General features: G+C 36.7%; 1 protein-coding gene across 1 annotated transcript; it reads right to left on the reverse strand.

Annotated features, from left to right (window-relative positions):
- Positions 1 to 7,418: 7,418 nt before the first annotated feature.
- LOC128021195 (ras-related protein Rab-38-like) lies at positions 7,419 to 12,142 on the reverse strand. The gene is made up of 3 exons (XM_052608223.1): positions 11,744 to 12,142; positions 8,530 to 8,810; positions 7,419 to 8,050 (listed from the first exon to the last, which is right to left on the reverse strand). The coding sequence occupies exons 1-3, from the start codon at positions 11,952 to 11,954 to the stop codon at positions 7,898 to 7,900; spliced, it is 645 nt and encodes a 214-aa protein (XP_052464183.1). The 5' UTR covers positions 11,955 to 12,142; the 3' UTR covers positions 7,419 to 7,897.
- Positions 12,143 to 12,161: the final 19 nt, after the last annotated feature.

The raw sequence follows: 12,161 nt of genomic DNA on the forward strand, positions 1-12,161 counted from the left end.
GTGGCACTTTAAGTGTTAGCAGCATGTTTTGACTGACATACATTTAGAAGTCTGTCAAATGCCTGTCAGCAGACAGGAAATGTGTTCCTGAGAGTTGATCCAATAACACACCTGCATCATGACTCCATCCATTTCCTCCTCATCTTCAAACAGGAAATTAAACTACATCCATTTAAACAATAGGAGTGACTCACCAAACTTACGAGAAGATGGACTCTTTGACACATTTGCAGGTTGTTCAACTAGATTTATAGATTTCCGGTCCATCTCCATTCCATGATGGTCTGTGGGAGGTTGCAATGGTTGCTAAGGTTGCTCTTAGGTTGCTAGGATGTTCTGGGTGGATTCTATAGTCACTATGTAGTTACTAGGGTGTTCTGAGTGGTTGCTATGGTCTTCAGGGTGGATACTAGGGTTGCCATGCTGTTGCCAGAGTGTTGTGTGTGGTTCCTATGGTTTGTATACAGTTTCTAGGGTGTTTGCATGGTTGCTAGGGTGTTCTGAGTGGTTTCTAGGGTTGCTATGCAGTTTCTAGGGTGTTCTGGGTGGTTGTTAGGGTGTCAGTGTGAAGGTGTTGTGGGCAGATGCTAGAGTTATTATACAGTTGTAAATGTTGTCTAAGTCAGTGCTGTGGTTGCTACAGTATGTGGATGCTAATGTTCTGTCATGCTAGGGTTGCAATGCAGTTGCTAGGGTGTTCTGAGTGGTTCTTGTTGGATGCTATGGCTGTAAAGTGGTTTCTAGGTTGTTCTGTGTGGTTGCTAGGGTTCTTGCTAGCTGCTTACGTATTGGGTCAAGTAAAAGATGATATTCTGGTCTCGATATGGATCAGTTCCGGCTTCATTGTAGGGCTACACAATATCCTTATTTTTCAAGGTGAAAAATCACTAGCCTTGGAAAGGATTGCTTAGAAATCTTCTCAAAATAAAATAGTCTTAGTATAGACCACCACACATGAATTATAATTTAAAGGAACGTGACATCAGAAGCAACATGCTAGTACCAATGAATTAAAAAATTCATGAATAAAATACTTTTATAACATTAGATATCACAAAATGCTGATAATAATGGCTTAACATCGGTAGTCTAACTAGCTGAATGAATGAACCTCTTTAATATAGCATTTTATTCACATCCACCCACTAACTAGGTCAATGTGTTTTTCTTGCTAATACCAGTCAAAGTGCTTAACTCTTGTGGCTACAGACATGAGAAACTGTCTGAGAAAAGAAGGGAATGTGCATCATAATCAACAATATCCTGGTTCTTCTTGAACACTAAACCCACACAGCACTCAGTCTACAAAAATGATAAATTCAGTAAGTGTCAAGATATTACAAGCATTATGTTGTTTTTTTATTTTGTACATTTATTCATTTAGCTAACGCTTTTATCCAAAGTGACTTACAATTGCGCTATATATATATATATATTAGGGGTGTAACGATACGCGTATTCGTATTGAACCGTTCGGTACGACGCTTTCGGTTCGGTACGCGGTACGCATTATGTATACCGAACGGTTCGTTGGAGTAATTAATTATATTTGAAAAAAAAAAAAAAAAGAGAGAGAAAGAAATATAATGATATGCGTTCAACAAGGTAGCCCAATAACCCAAACAACGTAACAGGCAACGCCCCTGACACTCCCGAAGAAGAAAAAAACACCATCTTATATGTTTATGTTAGGCTACTCAGCAGGCGCTCGCTCACTCAGTACACGCTGAAGGCTCGTTGCAAAATAGCCAATGCGTTTAACAGACTAGAAATGAGAAGATCCTGCAATAACCAACAGGTCTGGTGTTTGGGTGCACTTTGGATTCCCTTTAAGCTATAATGGTGATGGCAAGAGAGTGGTGGATAAAAAAACAACGGTATGTCGCATCTGCAACATGACAGGGTACACCAGCGGGATTACAAAAAAAAAAAAAAAAAAAAAAAACAGCGGGAATATCTGGGATATATGCGTCAGTACTATCTGGGAAAAGACGAAAAAAAGGAGAAACATGCACGCAGCAAACTATCCCTGCAGCATTTAGACACTATAGCTTACAGGGAATCCAACCCAAACACCAGACCTGTTGGTTATTTTAGGATCTTATATTTCTGGTCTGTTAAATGCATTAGACATTTTGCAACGAGCCTTCAGCGCGTGCTGAGTGAGCGAGCGCCTTAGGGGCCGTTCACATATCGTGCCTAAAAACGCATGGAAAACGCTAAGCGCGTCTTTCTCCTGAGGCGTCTGTCTTTGCTAAGCAACAATGACGTGCTCTCTCCATGAGACGCGGAAATTTCAGCGAAGGATAAATGGATTTGCAGCTCTAAAAATCGCTTGCAGTAGCTCTGCTACTGAATTTATTTCAAAATTGCAATCCATATACAACTATGATCAGCTGTTCCTTCATCTTGGCTGAGCTCTCAACGTTGTTACGGGAAAGGATGAAGCTGATTGGTTGGTTCTTGTCACATGACCCGCGGTGCGCTTGCGGCATTCTGAAAAGTTGAGATGTTTTTACATTTTGCTGTATCTAAAACGTATCGAACCGAACCGAACCGTGACATCAGTGTATCGTATCGAACCGAACCGTGAATTTTGTGAACCGTTACACCCCTAATATATATATATATATATATATATATATATATATATTTATATATATATATATATATATATATATATATATATATATATATATATATATATATATAAATAAGAGGTCACACGCCTCTGGAGCAACTAGGGGTTAAGTGTCTTGCTCAGGGACACATTGGTGCCTCACAGTGGATTTGAACCCAGGTCTCTCACACCAAAGGCATGCGTCTTATCCACTGCACCAACACCAATTCTTTTTTTTTTTTGGTAGTATAATCAAATAATAAATCAAGATGTTGATGGTAAAACATACTGATATTGGTTCATGTTTGCTTTGTGGGTTGAAGAATTCCATGCAATATTCAGATTCTAGCTAATCCAAGTTTTGCACGAATACAGAACATTTAGTACATAATGCAAAAAAGTGTGAGGGAGTGCTATTCTGAACACATCTGATATCATTCTATAGTTTCTCACTCACAAGGTGTCTCTGTCCATGAAACTTCCTGTGAAATTGTCTATTTTCTTGCATTTAGTGCATTTGACACTCAGGACGCGAGTTTTCTTTCTGTTAGTTTTAATCTTTTGTCTCTCTTTATCTCTCTGTCAACATTTTCCATCTCACTCTGTGAGTCTGCCTGTGTGCCTACAGGGTTCTGAATTGCACTACTGACTACCAGATGGATGGCATTTCAGATATAAATTGCGAAAGACGTTTTAAGAACTGTACTGAACATGACTATATATTTTATTTATATGCAATATATCTCTACAGCATATATGTACATGTATTTATGTATCACCACAAAACTTACTTCATCATTTGAAATCTTGATTCTATTTTAGGGAAATCTTGCTTGATGTTTAGTCTGATCTGATACCCAGTAATCTGTTTTAATCTAAAACTGTTCCTTATGTACTGTATAGCTGTAATATAGGCACATCAAAATCTTATTTTCTGGCAGACGCACAACATGAATGCAGAGAACTGAGACAAACCACTAACAAAAACACTAGTCAAGGTATCATGTGTTTGATTTTTAGTATACAAAATAAAAAAATTTAGGGCGATCCATAGCAGTTCATTATTTTTTTGGGCGTATCATGGCAAGTCCCATCATGATCCTTGAAGTGCCTTCGAGTAGCCTACATCATGTCCTGTACACGGTTCTGCCACAGAAAATTTACGAGAAAGGAAAAGCGATTTCTATCTCTAAGTCTGAACAATGTAATGAATGTGTGGGAGGATGATTATGTGTGCTCATCTCCATCTAACTGTGATGGAGTGAGTGAATGCTGCTCTATATGAGAGAGAATCAGTGGCTGTGTGTCAGGCTGCGTGGGTGTTTGTGTGTGGGATGCCTTCTCCGGCAAAGCTAATGTGAAGTGTTCAGAGAGCTCGAGGAGCGCATAGAGCTTTTAATAAACATAGGTAGCCATGCTAATGTCCACTCCCCCATAACTGCCACATTTAAAGCTATTCCATTCTATTTCAATAGCACCACCTGAATGCCAATTATGTCATTAAGCATCTTGTTTGATCTAAAAACGTCCTGCGCAGGATGTGCATTTCACCCTTCCAATTTTCTGCTTTCATCTTTATCTCTGCGTATCTACGATTTGCAGAATTCGACAAAGGCACGGGGATGTTTCAGCAAATTAATTTGGCTGTTTAATTAGACTGTTTTCGATGAAGCGCAGAGGAGGGATCTGCTCCTACTGATGCAGCTGGTATCTGTCACAGAGAGAGAGGAGTAACACCTTCACTCCCTCCGTCACATTCACTTGTTTTCTCTCCCCCACAAGCCTCTTCATTCGCTCACTCGCTGGAATCCGAGGCTTATAACGAGCAGTCTGCCTCCGAAACTAGTTCTTGTGCATAAATTATTTTCGCTTGTTTATATTCAGCTATTGAAATCACTGTTCAAAATGAAGAACTATTTTTGGTAGGCTAAATGTTTTGAATGGACTTAAAATGTCATGTTTCATGACTTAAACTATGTCATCATTATTACATTGCCTATAGGAAAATGATTTTTTTAGTAGAAACACCTTAAAAGGAGTTGTATGCAAATTATTCTCTTTTTTTACATGAACTCCAAAAATTATTCGGCCCTTCATAGATGGTGTTGAATTTACTTAAACATATCTAATTAAGAGTAATACGTAGGCTATTTATATTTAATGAGTCCAACAAAAAATAGTGTCATCTATAAGACCAATTTAAACTTGATCAACTAAATTTAGTTAGATTTGTGAAAAGGGACGCAACCATAGACTCTATAAAAACGACAATGCCATAAGATTCCTGTGACAGCAATACTACTTGACAGACTCATTCAAAAACGTGTGGGTGAGCTCTCACTTGACTACACTTTCAACTAAACTTATACGTAGATAATCAAATTCATAAAACATATAATATTTTAACATGATTATTAAAAATAAACACGGATTGACTTTCTAAACGAATACTCCCAATTTACATAAAGAGTCGCTGTTTTTGAGTTGCACTAAATGCTTAATTGTCATGTGCAATTACAATTAGCCTATGTTATTTAAACAGTGAGACTTTCAGTGACTCATTATGTGTTCATAACACAAAAGACACTCATTTTTGCCACCTACTGACGCCTACTACTAAGTCCCCACCATAGCAACCCCCCATTCCCCTTATGGCTTCTACACAATGCACGATTTTAGCAATCTTATGAGAGCATTACAAATCACAATGTGCATCATGGATCTGATCATTTTGGGTACGATATAGGGTATACCTATGTAAACTGTATGAGGATGAAACTATGACTATTGAAGTTAATATTGAAGAATTAAATGGAAGCAGACTCTAGTGGTAAACAAAAAGAGCATGATGAATCACAGTTTGGCAGTTGTACTTTTTATGTGTGCTGAAAAAGTAAGCAGTTCACGCTCAATTTCTAGCACTGTCAGAAAATGATCACAGGCTATTTTTGATCACAATAATGATTGATCACAATCTTGAACCTCTCTCACAGTACAACATAGGAAAACTTGTCCAGAGTATTACATTATCAACACATAAATGTTTAACGAATACAAGCTTACATTCGTTGTAGAAGTCACACTGCAGGACTGTACACCAAATCTTTTGACACTGCCAGAATCTCGTCCGAGGTCAAATTTGATTCTTTAATCGGATGTCGGTGCACATGTAAAACTAGCGATCAAAGACTACAGATTTTAGCCGATCAGAGGAATCTTTGAGGGTTTGCAAAATTTGTCTCAGATATCCAAATCATGGCTATCATCTTTATTTTTCAAGACAAGCCATGATCAGAAATTTCTTCTAAACTCCAGAGGTCTCAACCGAGGCTCACATGATTACATTATAAATTGTATAAGGTTTCCTTTTTCATTGAATATTTGGTATAAAAATGTTTCTTTGTTACATTTATATTGTAAAACCTCCCAAACAAAACAGATTTTCATTTTTCAAAGTGCTTCTTTATACCTTGACAACATCTCAACTAAATTATAGCTCACAAAAACATATTTAACGATATGCTACAACACAATCTCTAATAATACAAAACTGTTTGCAGCAGGTGTAGATGGATATAGAAAGGCAGTAGATCAATATACACATTAAAGGATTTGAATAAAGCACATGGTGATGTAGGGAATCATGGGAGATTTATATAATGTTGATGAGTCATACAGTGAATCACTGCAAAGGAGCTGTGAAATGCAGAGAGTGGAACTGGAGTGAAAAAAAGGGATGAAATGGAAGGATCGCAGTAGATAAGAAGGACCAGGATGTTCAAGGAGACAGAGTGGATAAGGAAAGAGGTTGGCAGCTCTCTGTTTACAGATACAGTTTGAGAAATCTATTTTGTGCAAACAATTAAGAGATGTTTAACTTGATTTTAAATACTTTATACGCGCTATTACACAACTCGTGTTCATAACCTGTAAATTAAAACCTTAAAAAAGCCCATAAAGTTGTATTTATCTAAGCATGACAGTCATTTAATAATTTCAATATGGTAAAATATGCATACCACAGAATATAATCGTAATCTGGTTTTAATTCTAGAGGTTAAATCCATTAGATGAAGGCATACTGAATTTTTAAATGAAACATATTCATGTTCATATTCATGGAAGAATCGCTCATAAGTTGCGTTTAGAAAATGGGTGAATTCTTAATTGCATGGAAACTTTAATCAAATTAACTTTCAGCTTTTTATAAACGAACTCTCTTATGAGAAAACCAAAGCAACATATTGATGAGCCATCCTGAACTACACTGATTTTTGTCCAATCGAATGCTGTCTAGAGTGAGAATGTCCCACCCACTATTACCACCTGCCACCAATTAGCAAATCCTGGTTTATTCATGTGATGACTTGATCTCCAATCCTGATCCTGGAGAGATACTGTCCAACCGACTTCAAGTATTTTACACACTGCACGGCTGTCCCAGATTGGCATCATGAAAAAAGCATGGCAATTTCTGCCTATGATCATTTTCTGACAGTGTCAGAAATTCAGCATGATCATTGTACAGTGTGTTTGTTTGTCAATAAAAATGCGACATAAAAATCAACACGACATGGCCCTAAAACATAAAACTCCTCAAAGTTCTTTTTCCTTCCTCTTTCGCCTCTTCCACTCTTTTCAGAACATACAAAAAATCTAAAAATACAACTTCCAAACTGTGATCAAACTGTCATCATCATACAGTCTAAATGCATGTTTTACCCAAGTTTATCAGATTCATGTCGCAAAGTGTGATTTGCAATGAACTTACAGGATTGCTAAAATCCTGCTAAGACCCCTGAACTAAAGGGTAACCGGTTTCAAAAGTAAAATTTTTATTTTTCATTTAAAACTGGGGATTTAAACTCAGTCCACCAGAACCAGAAATAACTATATTATGGTGTATATACTAATAAAACTTTCCTGTTTCTTAAAGTATAATCAGCCATCTGTCTGTGTGTCTGACAGAAAGTAGTTCTATAATCTCTCACCTTGTTCAGTCAAGCATGCCAGTCCAGAACTCCCCAGGTTTTTGTTAGACATAACAAAAAAGACCAGGAAAAAGTGCAGCTTCAAACATAAATACAATTACTTTGTGTGCAAGCTCAGAGTGTCTGTAGTTTAATGCTGTAACTAACGGACAGATCTCTGTGGTGGATGCGGCTTATCGATGGTTGACCATAGTGCTGGAACTGGAGGGATGAGGCTGTGAACATCTACATCATCTTCAGTCCAAGGACAACCAATACTGCTGCCATAGATTCATGCTACCTTCTCTCAGGGTTTGAAACATGCAGAACAGGTCAGTTCTTTATCTGAGTTGAGCTGAGGAGAAATGGTATCTGGAACCACTGATTTCAAGATATCATTCTCGCTGGCAATTATGCGTTTCACAAGGAAGTTGGCAGCTTCATTAATATTGATGTTTTCCTAAAATTTAGAGAGACAGAACATACATGAAACATTTTTAGATGTCCAGGTTTCAGAATTCCAGATGTTTGGTTTGATCATTCAGGGTAAGGATTGTGTTTGATCATATCTGCCACTGAACCTGACCTGGGATCAGTAATGAATTATTAAATCCCATGATTTAATGAGGTTAATTTAAGACTGATTGGACTCTTCAATAAGGATGAATGGACAGAGGTCCTGAAATAAATAAATAATAAATCCCTTTGAAACCTCTCTATTGGATTTAATGAGATGGCCCCATTGTTCCAATGTATCCCTCAGCAACTGTTCTGCATGTGAGAAACAGGTCTAATTAGCATGCAAATATAAATAACCTTCAATCAGAAGCTTTAATCAAGCACTAAAGCCTCTGACAATACAAGTTCTGTCAAGAGATATTTGTTAGACTGCTGTTTATCTAAATATCATCTAAATATATTATAAATGGCATGCTTTACCTTAGCAGATGTCTCAAACCAGCCCACAAATCCATTCTCCTTGCAGTATTGGTCCATCTTCAGGCTGTTGTTAGACAGAAAGTCTCTATTTTGGTCGGACTTATTGGTCAGGAGCACTGTGGCTATACACTGGCCATTTGAAAGTATTAATTTTGATTCCAGATCCTCCTTCCATTTGGAGACAGCCTCAAACGTGGTGGGTCTGGTAACATCAAAAACAATGAATGCCCCCATGGCCTCCCGGTAATAAACCCTTGTCATGTTCCCGAACCACTCCTGATCTTCCAGTGCAGATGGAGACAGAGAAAAAAAGGTAAAAACAACTGAGAAAAGCATGACACAAAAAGCCAAATGCCACTTCCATTCAAAGGTATGAGGTAGGTAATACCTCAAGTTTCTTATGCTCACCACAGCTGCATTTGTTTGGTTAAAAATACAATAAAACAGTAATATTGTAAACTATTATCACAATTCAAAATAACTGCTTTCTATTTTTATTTATTTTAAAAAGGATTCTACTCCTGTGCTGGCAAACTTGCATTTTGTCACATGATCCTTCAGAAATCATTCTAATGTGCAGATTTGGTGCTAAAGAAACATGTCTTATCATCAGTTTTACATTATTCATACTTTTAGTTAATCTTTAACGAATAAACGGTTCAAATTAACAGCATTAAAAAAATTAACTTTTGTAACATTATAAATCTTTAGTGACTTTCAAACAAATTAAAGCACTCTTACTGAATTTAAATATTCATTTCTTAAAAAAACTTTTAAACTTTAGTATATATTGCATGCATAAATTGCTTATATATTAAGGTATTTTAAGTATCAGCTCATGGTCTCAAATTCTAAGAAAATGTGTGTGCCAGGATAAATTTGGCATGATTATATTTAGTAAAATGAATCTACTGGTGAACCACACATGACTCTTTACATTTCTTTGTGCATTCATAGTGTGGATACGCATTGTTCTGACCAGTATCCACAGCAAACTTTCCTGTTGTTCTTATTCAATCAAATATGCTTGTTACTAGTTACTACTAATTTTTCCAGCTTATGGTACATTCCATCTGTGTGCATTTCTCGTGTCAGATGCTGAATGCAGCCACTCATCCTGGCTGCCAGCATTATACAGCATTCCCAAGGACAGCTGACAGCTGTTTCTCTCAGTTTGTTCTATTATTTGTTCAAAATAAGAATCAGGAGGTGTGTGTTGATCTCTGTCTGACAGCGGCCTGCTTCACAGTTAATGGACCAAGAAACAAGAAATGCTTTATTTTATTTATTTTATGTCAGATGACTTCCTGAGTAGCAAATGAGGAGTGTATGACGGTGTATGACTGCTGAATCATGTCAGGATGAGAGTTTAACATAACAAGGAAAGTATATTAATGATGAAGAAGAAACCCTTAAGTTAAGGAACTAAAGGTCTGCTTTAGAATATGAGCGGTTTAATGACTTACTTCTGTAATGGGCCTTGATACCTTCCTAAGTCGTTTTGTTTTGTGTTGTTTCTAATGGACTAATTTGACATAGTGCTGATCTCTAAAGTAGATCTATCACGGATCTCCCCCCTTACAAAACAGCCCAACCCTTAAGAAAATTAGCCATTATTTTATTATAGTAAAACTATAGTAACCAGTTTTTTTTTTTTTTTTTTGTTTTTTTTTTACAATTTGTAAATGGCAAAGCGGTTTGTGGTTACCCTGTTATTTATTTATTTATCTAATTTATCATTTAAAAACCATGAACATTTTAGTGGCTATATTTTAAAGTTCTAAACTTACGTTCCGTGTCAACAAAATTGTTTAAGCTACTAAAAATTGTTGAATGTTTTCTTTGATCTTAACAAATATGGTCACGCCAGGGAATTCACGATTTATGCTTTTAATAATTTTAATGTTAAAGGGTAAATAACATACACAGTTTCACCTAATCTCATGTTAATCTTGAGTACTTATAAAGTAGTAGCCTACTGCGTCCTTCAAATCTCCAAAAAGTCTTTAGTTTTATCATATTTATAAATGAAAAATACAGCTTTCCGATTCTCTCCAGAAAAAGCCGAGCTCCTGGAGGCGTGCCTTCACTGAAATGAGAACACACAAACGTAATTGCTACACTCCATTGCTGCCCCGGAAAAACAAACTGAATCCACTGTTCGTGTAACTCTGGGTTCTTTGGGAAGCTGAACACGGTAAACTTTCCCTCATATCCAAAAACACACTTATTTGGAGACATTCTCAAACGAATCCTATGCAGCGCTGCTGACGATTTCCTGGTGCAGCATGTTCATGTGCGGGGTCTTGCTCTCCTCTGGTCAACATGTGCATGGGCGCGCTTTTCTGAGAGAAATGCTCATATAAGGAGTTCCACCATCGTCTACGTCATTAGATCCACTATCGAAAAAAAAGAAAACTGCTGAAACTTGTACCAACCCAGAAGATTTTCAGCACAGAAATTCTCTGTCATCCGTTAATTTTTTTTTTTTTTTTACTTTGGCCATGTTTAGCATGAGAATCCATCTCTTTAACACTGTGAACAACTCTGAATACCGTATTTTTCGGACTATAAGTCGCACCTGAGTATAAGTCGCAGGACCAGCCAAACTATGAAAAAAAGTGTGACTTATAGTCCGGAAAATACGTTACAAGAAACACCATTGTAGCCCCCCCTTAACAATATGTTAATTATATTTTACATTTAACCTTATAAATTATGCCTTATTAAACAACATTGCAAAGAAAAACAATTTTCTTAGTAAATTATAATGTATAGTCAAATTTAAACTTTTAATGATAAAACCAATGGAATTTACATTTTAAATAAAAAAATTTCAAAATTACATTTTCTTTAAAAAAAAGGCATATATATTTTTTACCTATATGGTTAGATAACTTACAGTGTTTTCCATTCAAATGACTAATATTTTTACAGTTTAAATTTTAAGTGGAAGAGTTTTTATTTAGGCACTTGTGGCAATTACATTTTGGCTGAATCTATGGTTAACATGGTAACTGTTTTAAGGCTATACACTAATATTTAGTGACTAAATTCCATAAATTATGTTAAAAAAAGCACTTATGAATTATTACTTAATAAATTATGTTACAAAAATGGCACTTGCCATCTTGCTTTTCAGCATATTTTTTAATAAATGCTGACACAGATATGTATTGGCTTTGACACACTGCTATAGCCTACTTTCTCCTACCTGCGATGTCCCACAGCTGCAGCCGGACCGTCTCTGAGTCCCAGTTGAGAACTTTGAGTGCAAAATCCACTCCAATGGTCGCTCTGTAGTTAGAGGAGTACGTCTGATGCACATAGCGTTTGATGATGCTGGTCTTTCCCACTCCCAAATCACAGATGACTAGGATTTTGTACAAATGCTCCTTCTGATTGTTATGCGTCACTGAGGACATTTTGTGTTCAGAGTTTATCACAGTAACTAGTCATCTGTCACTGAACTTAAACTGGCACCGCCCAGGGCGTGGGAAAACTTGTGACCAGCTGTCAGACAAATTGTGTTTGCTCATGTGCTCTAAATGACCTGCCATTCAGAGTTTGTTTACTCCTGATGACAGAAACCAACATATCTGTCTGTCTGTCTGTCTGTCTGTCATCTGTAT

This window comes from Carassius gibelio, chromosome A10 (assembly GCF_023724105.1).
Source record: "Carassius gibelio isolate Cgi1373 ecotype wild population from Czech Republic chromosome A10, carGib1.2-hapl.c, whole genome shotgun sequence".
Lineage (NCBI taxonomy): Eukaryota > Metazoa > Chordata > Actinopteri > Cypriniformes > Cyprinidae > Carassius > Carassius gibelio.

Bases quoted from the DNA above. Each gene is read 5' to 3' on its own strand.
- LOC128021195 (XM_052608223.1), bottom strand. From the start codon at position 11,954: ATGTCCTCAGTGACGCATAACAATCAGAAGGAGCATTTGTACAAAATC. The intron at 8,811-11,743 runs GTAGGAGAAAGT...CTGCACTGGAAG, and splicing joins GCAGCTGTGGGACATCGCAG to ATCAGGAGTGGTTCGGGAAC. The intron at 8,051-8,529 runs GTAAAGCATGCC...TCTAAATTTTAG, and splicing joins GGTTTGAGACATCTGCTAAG to GAAAACATCAATATTAATGA.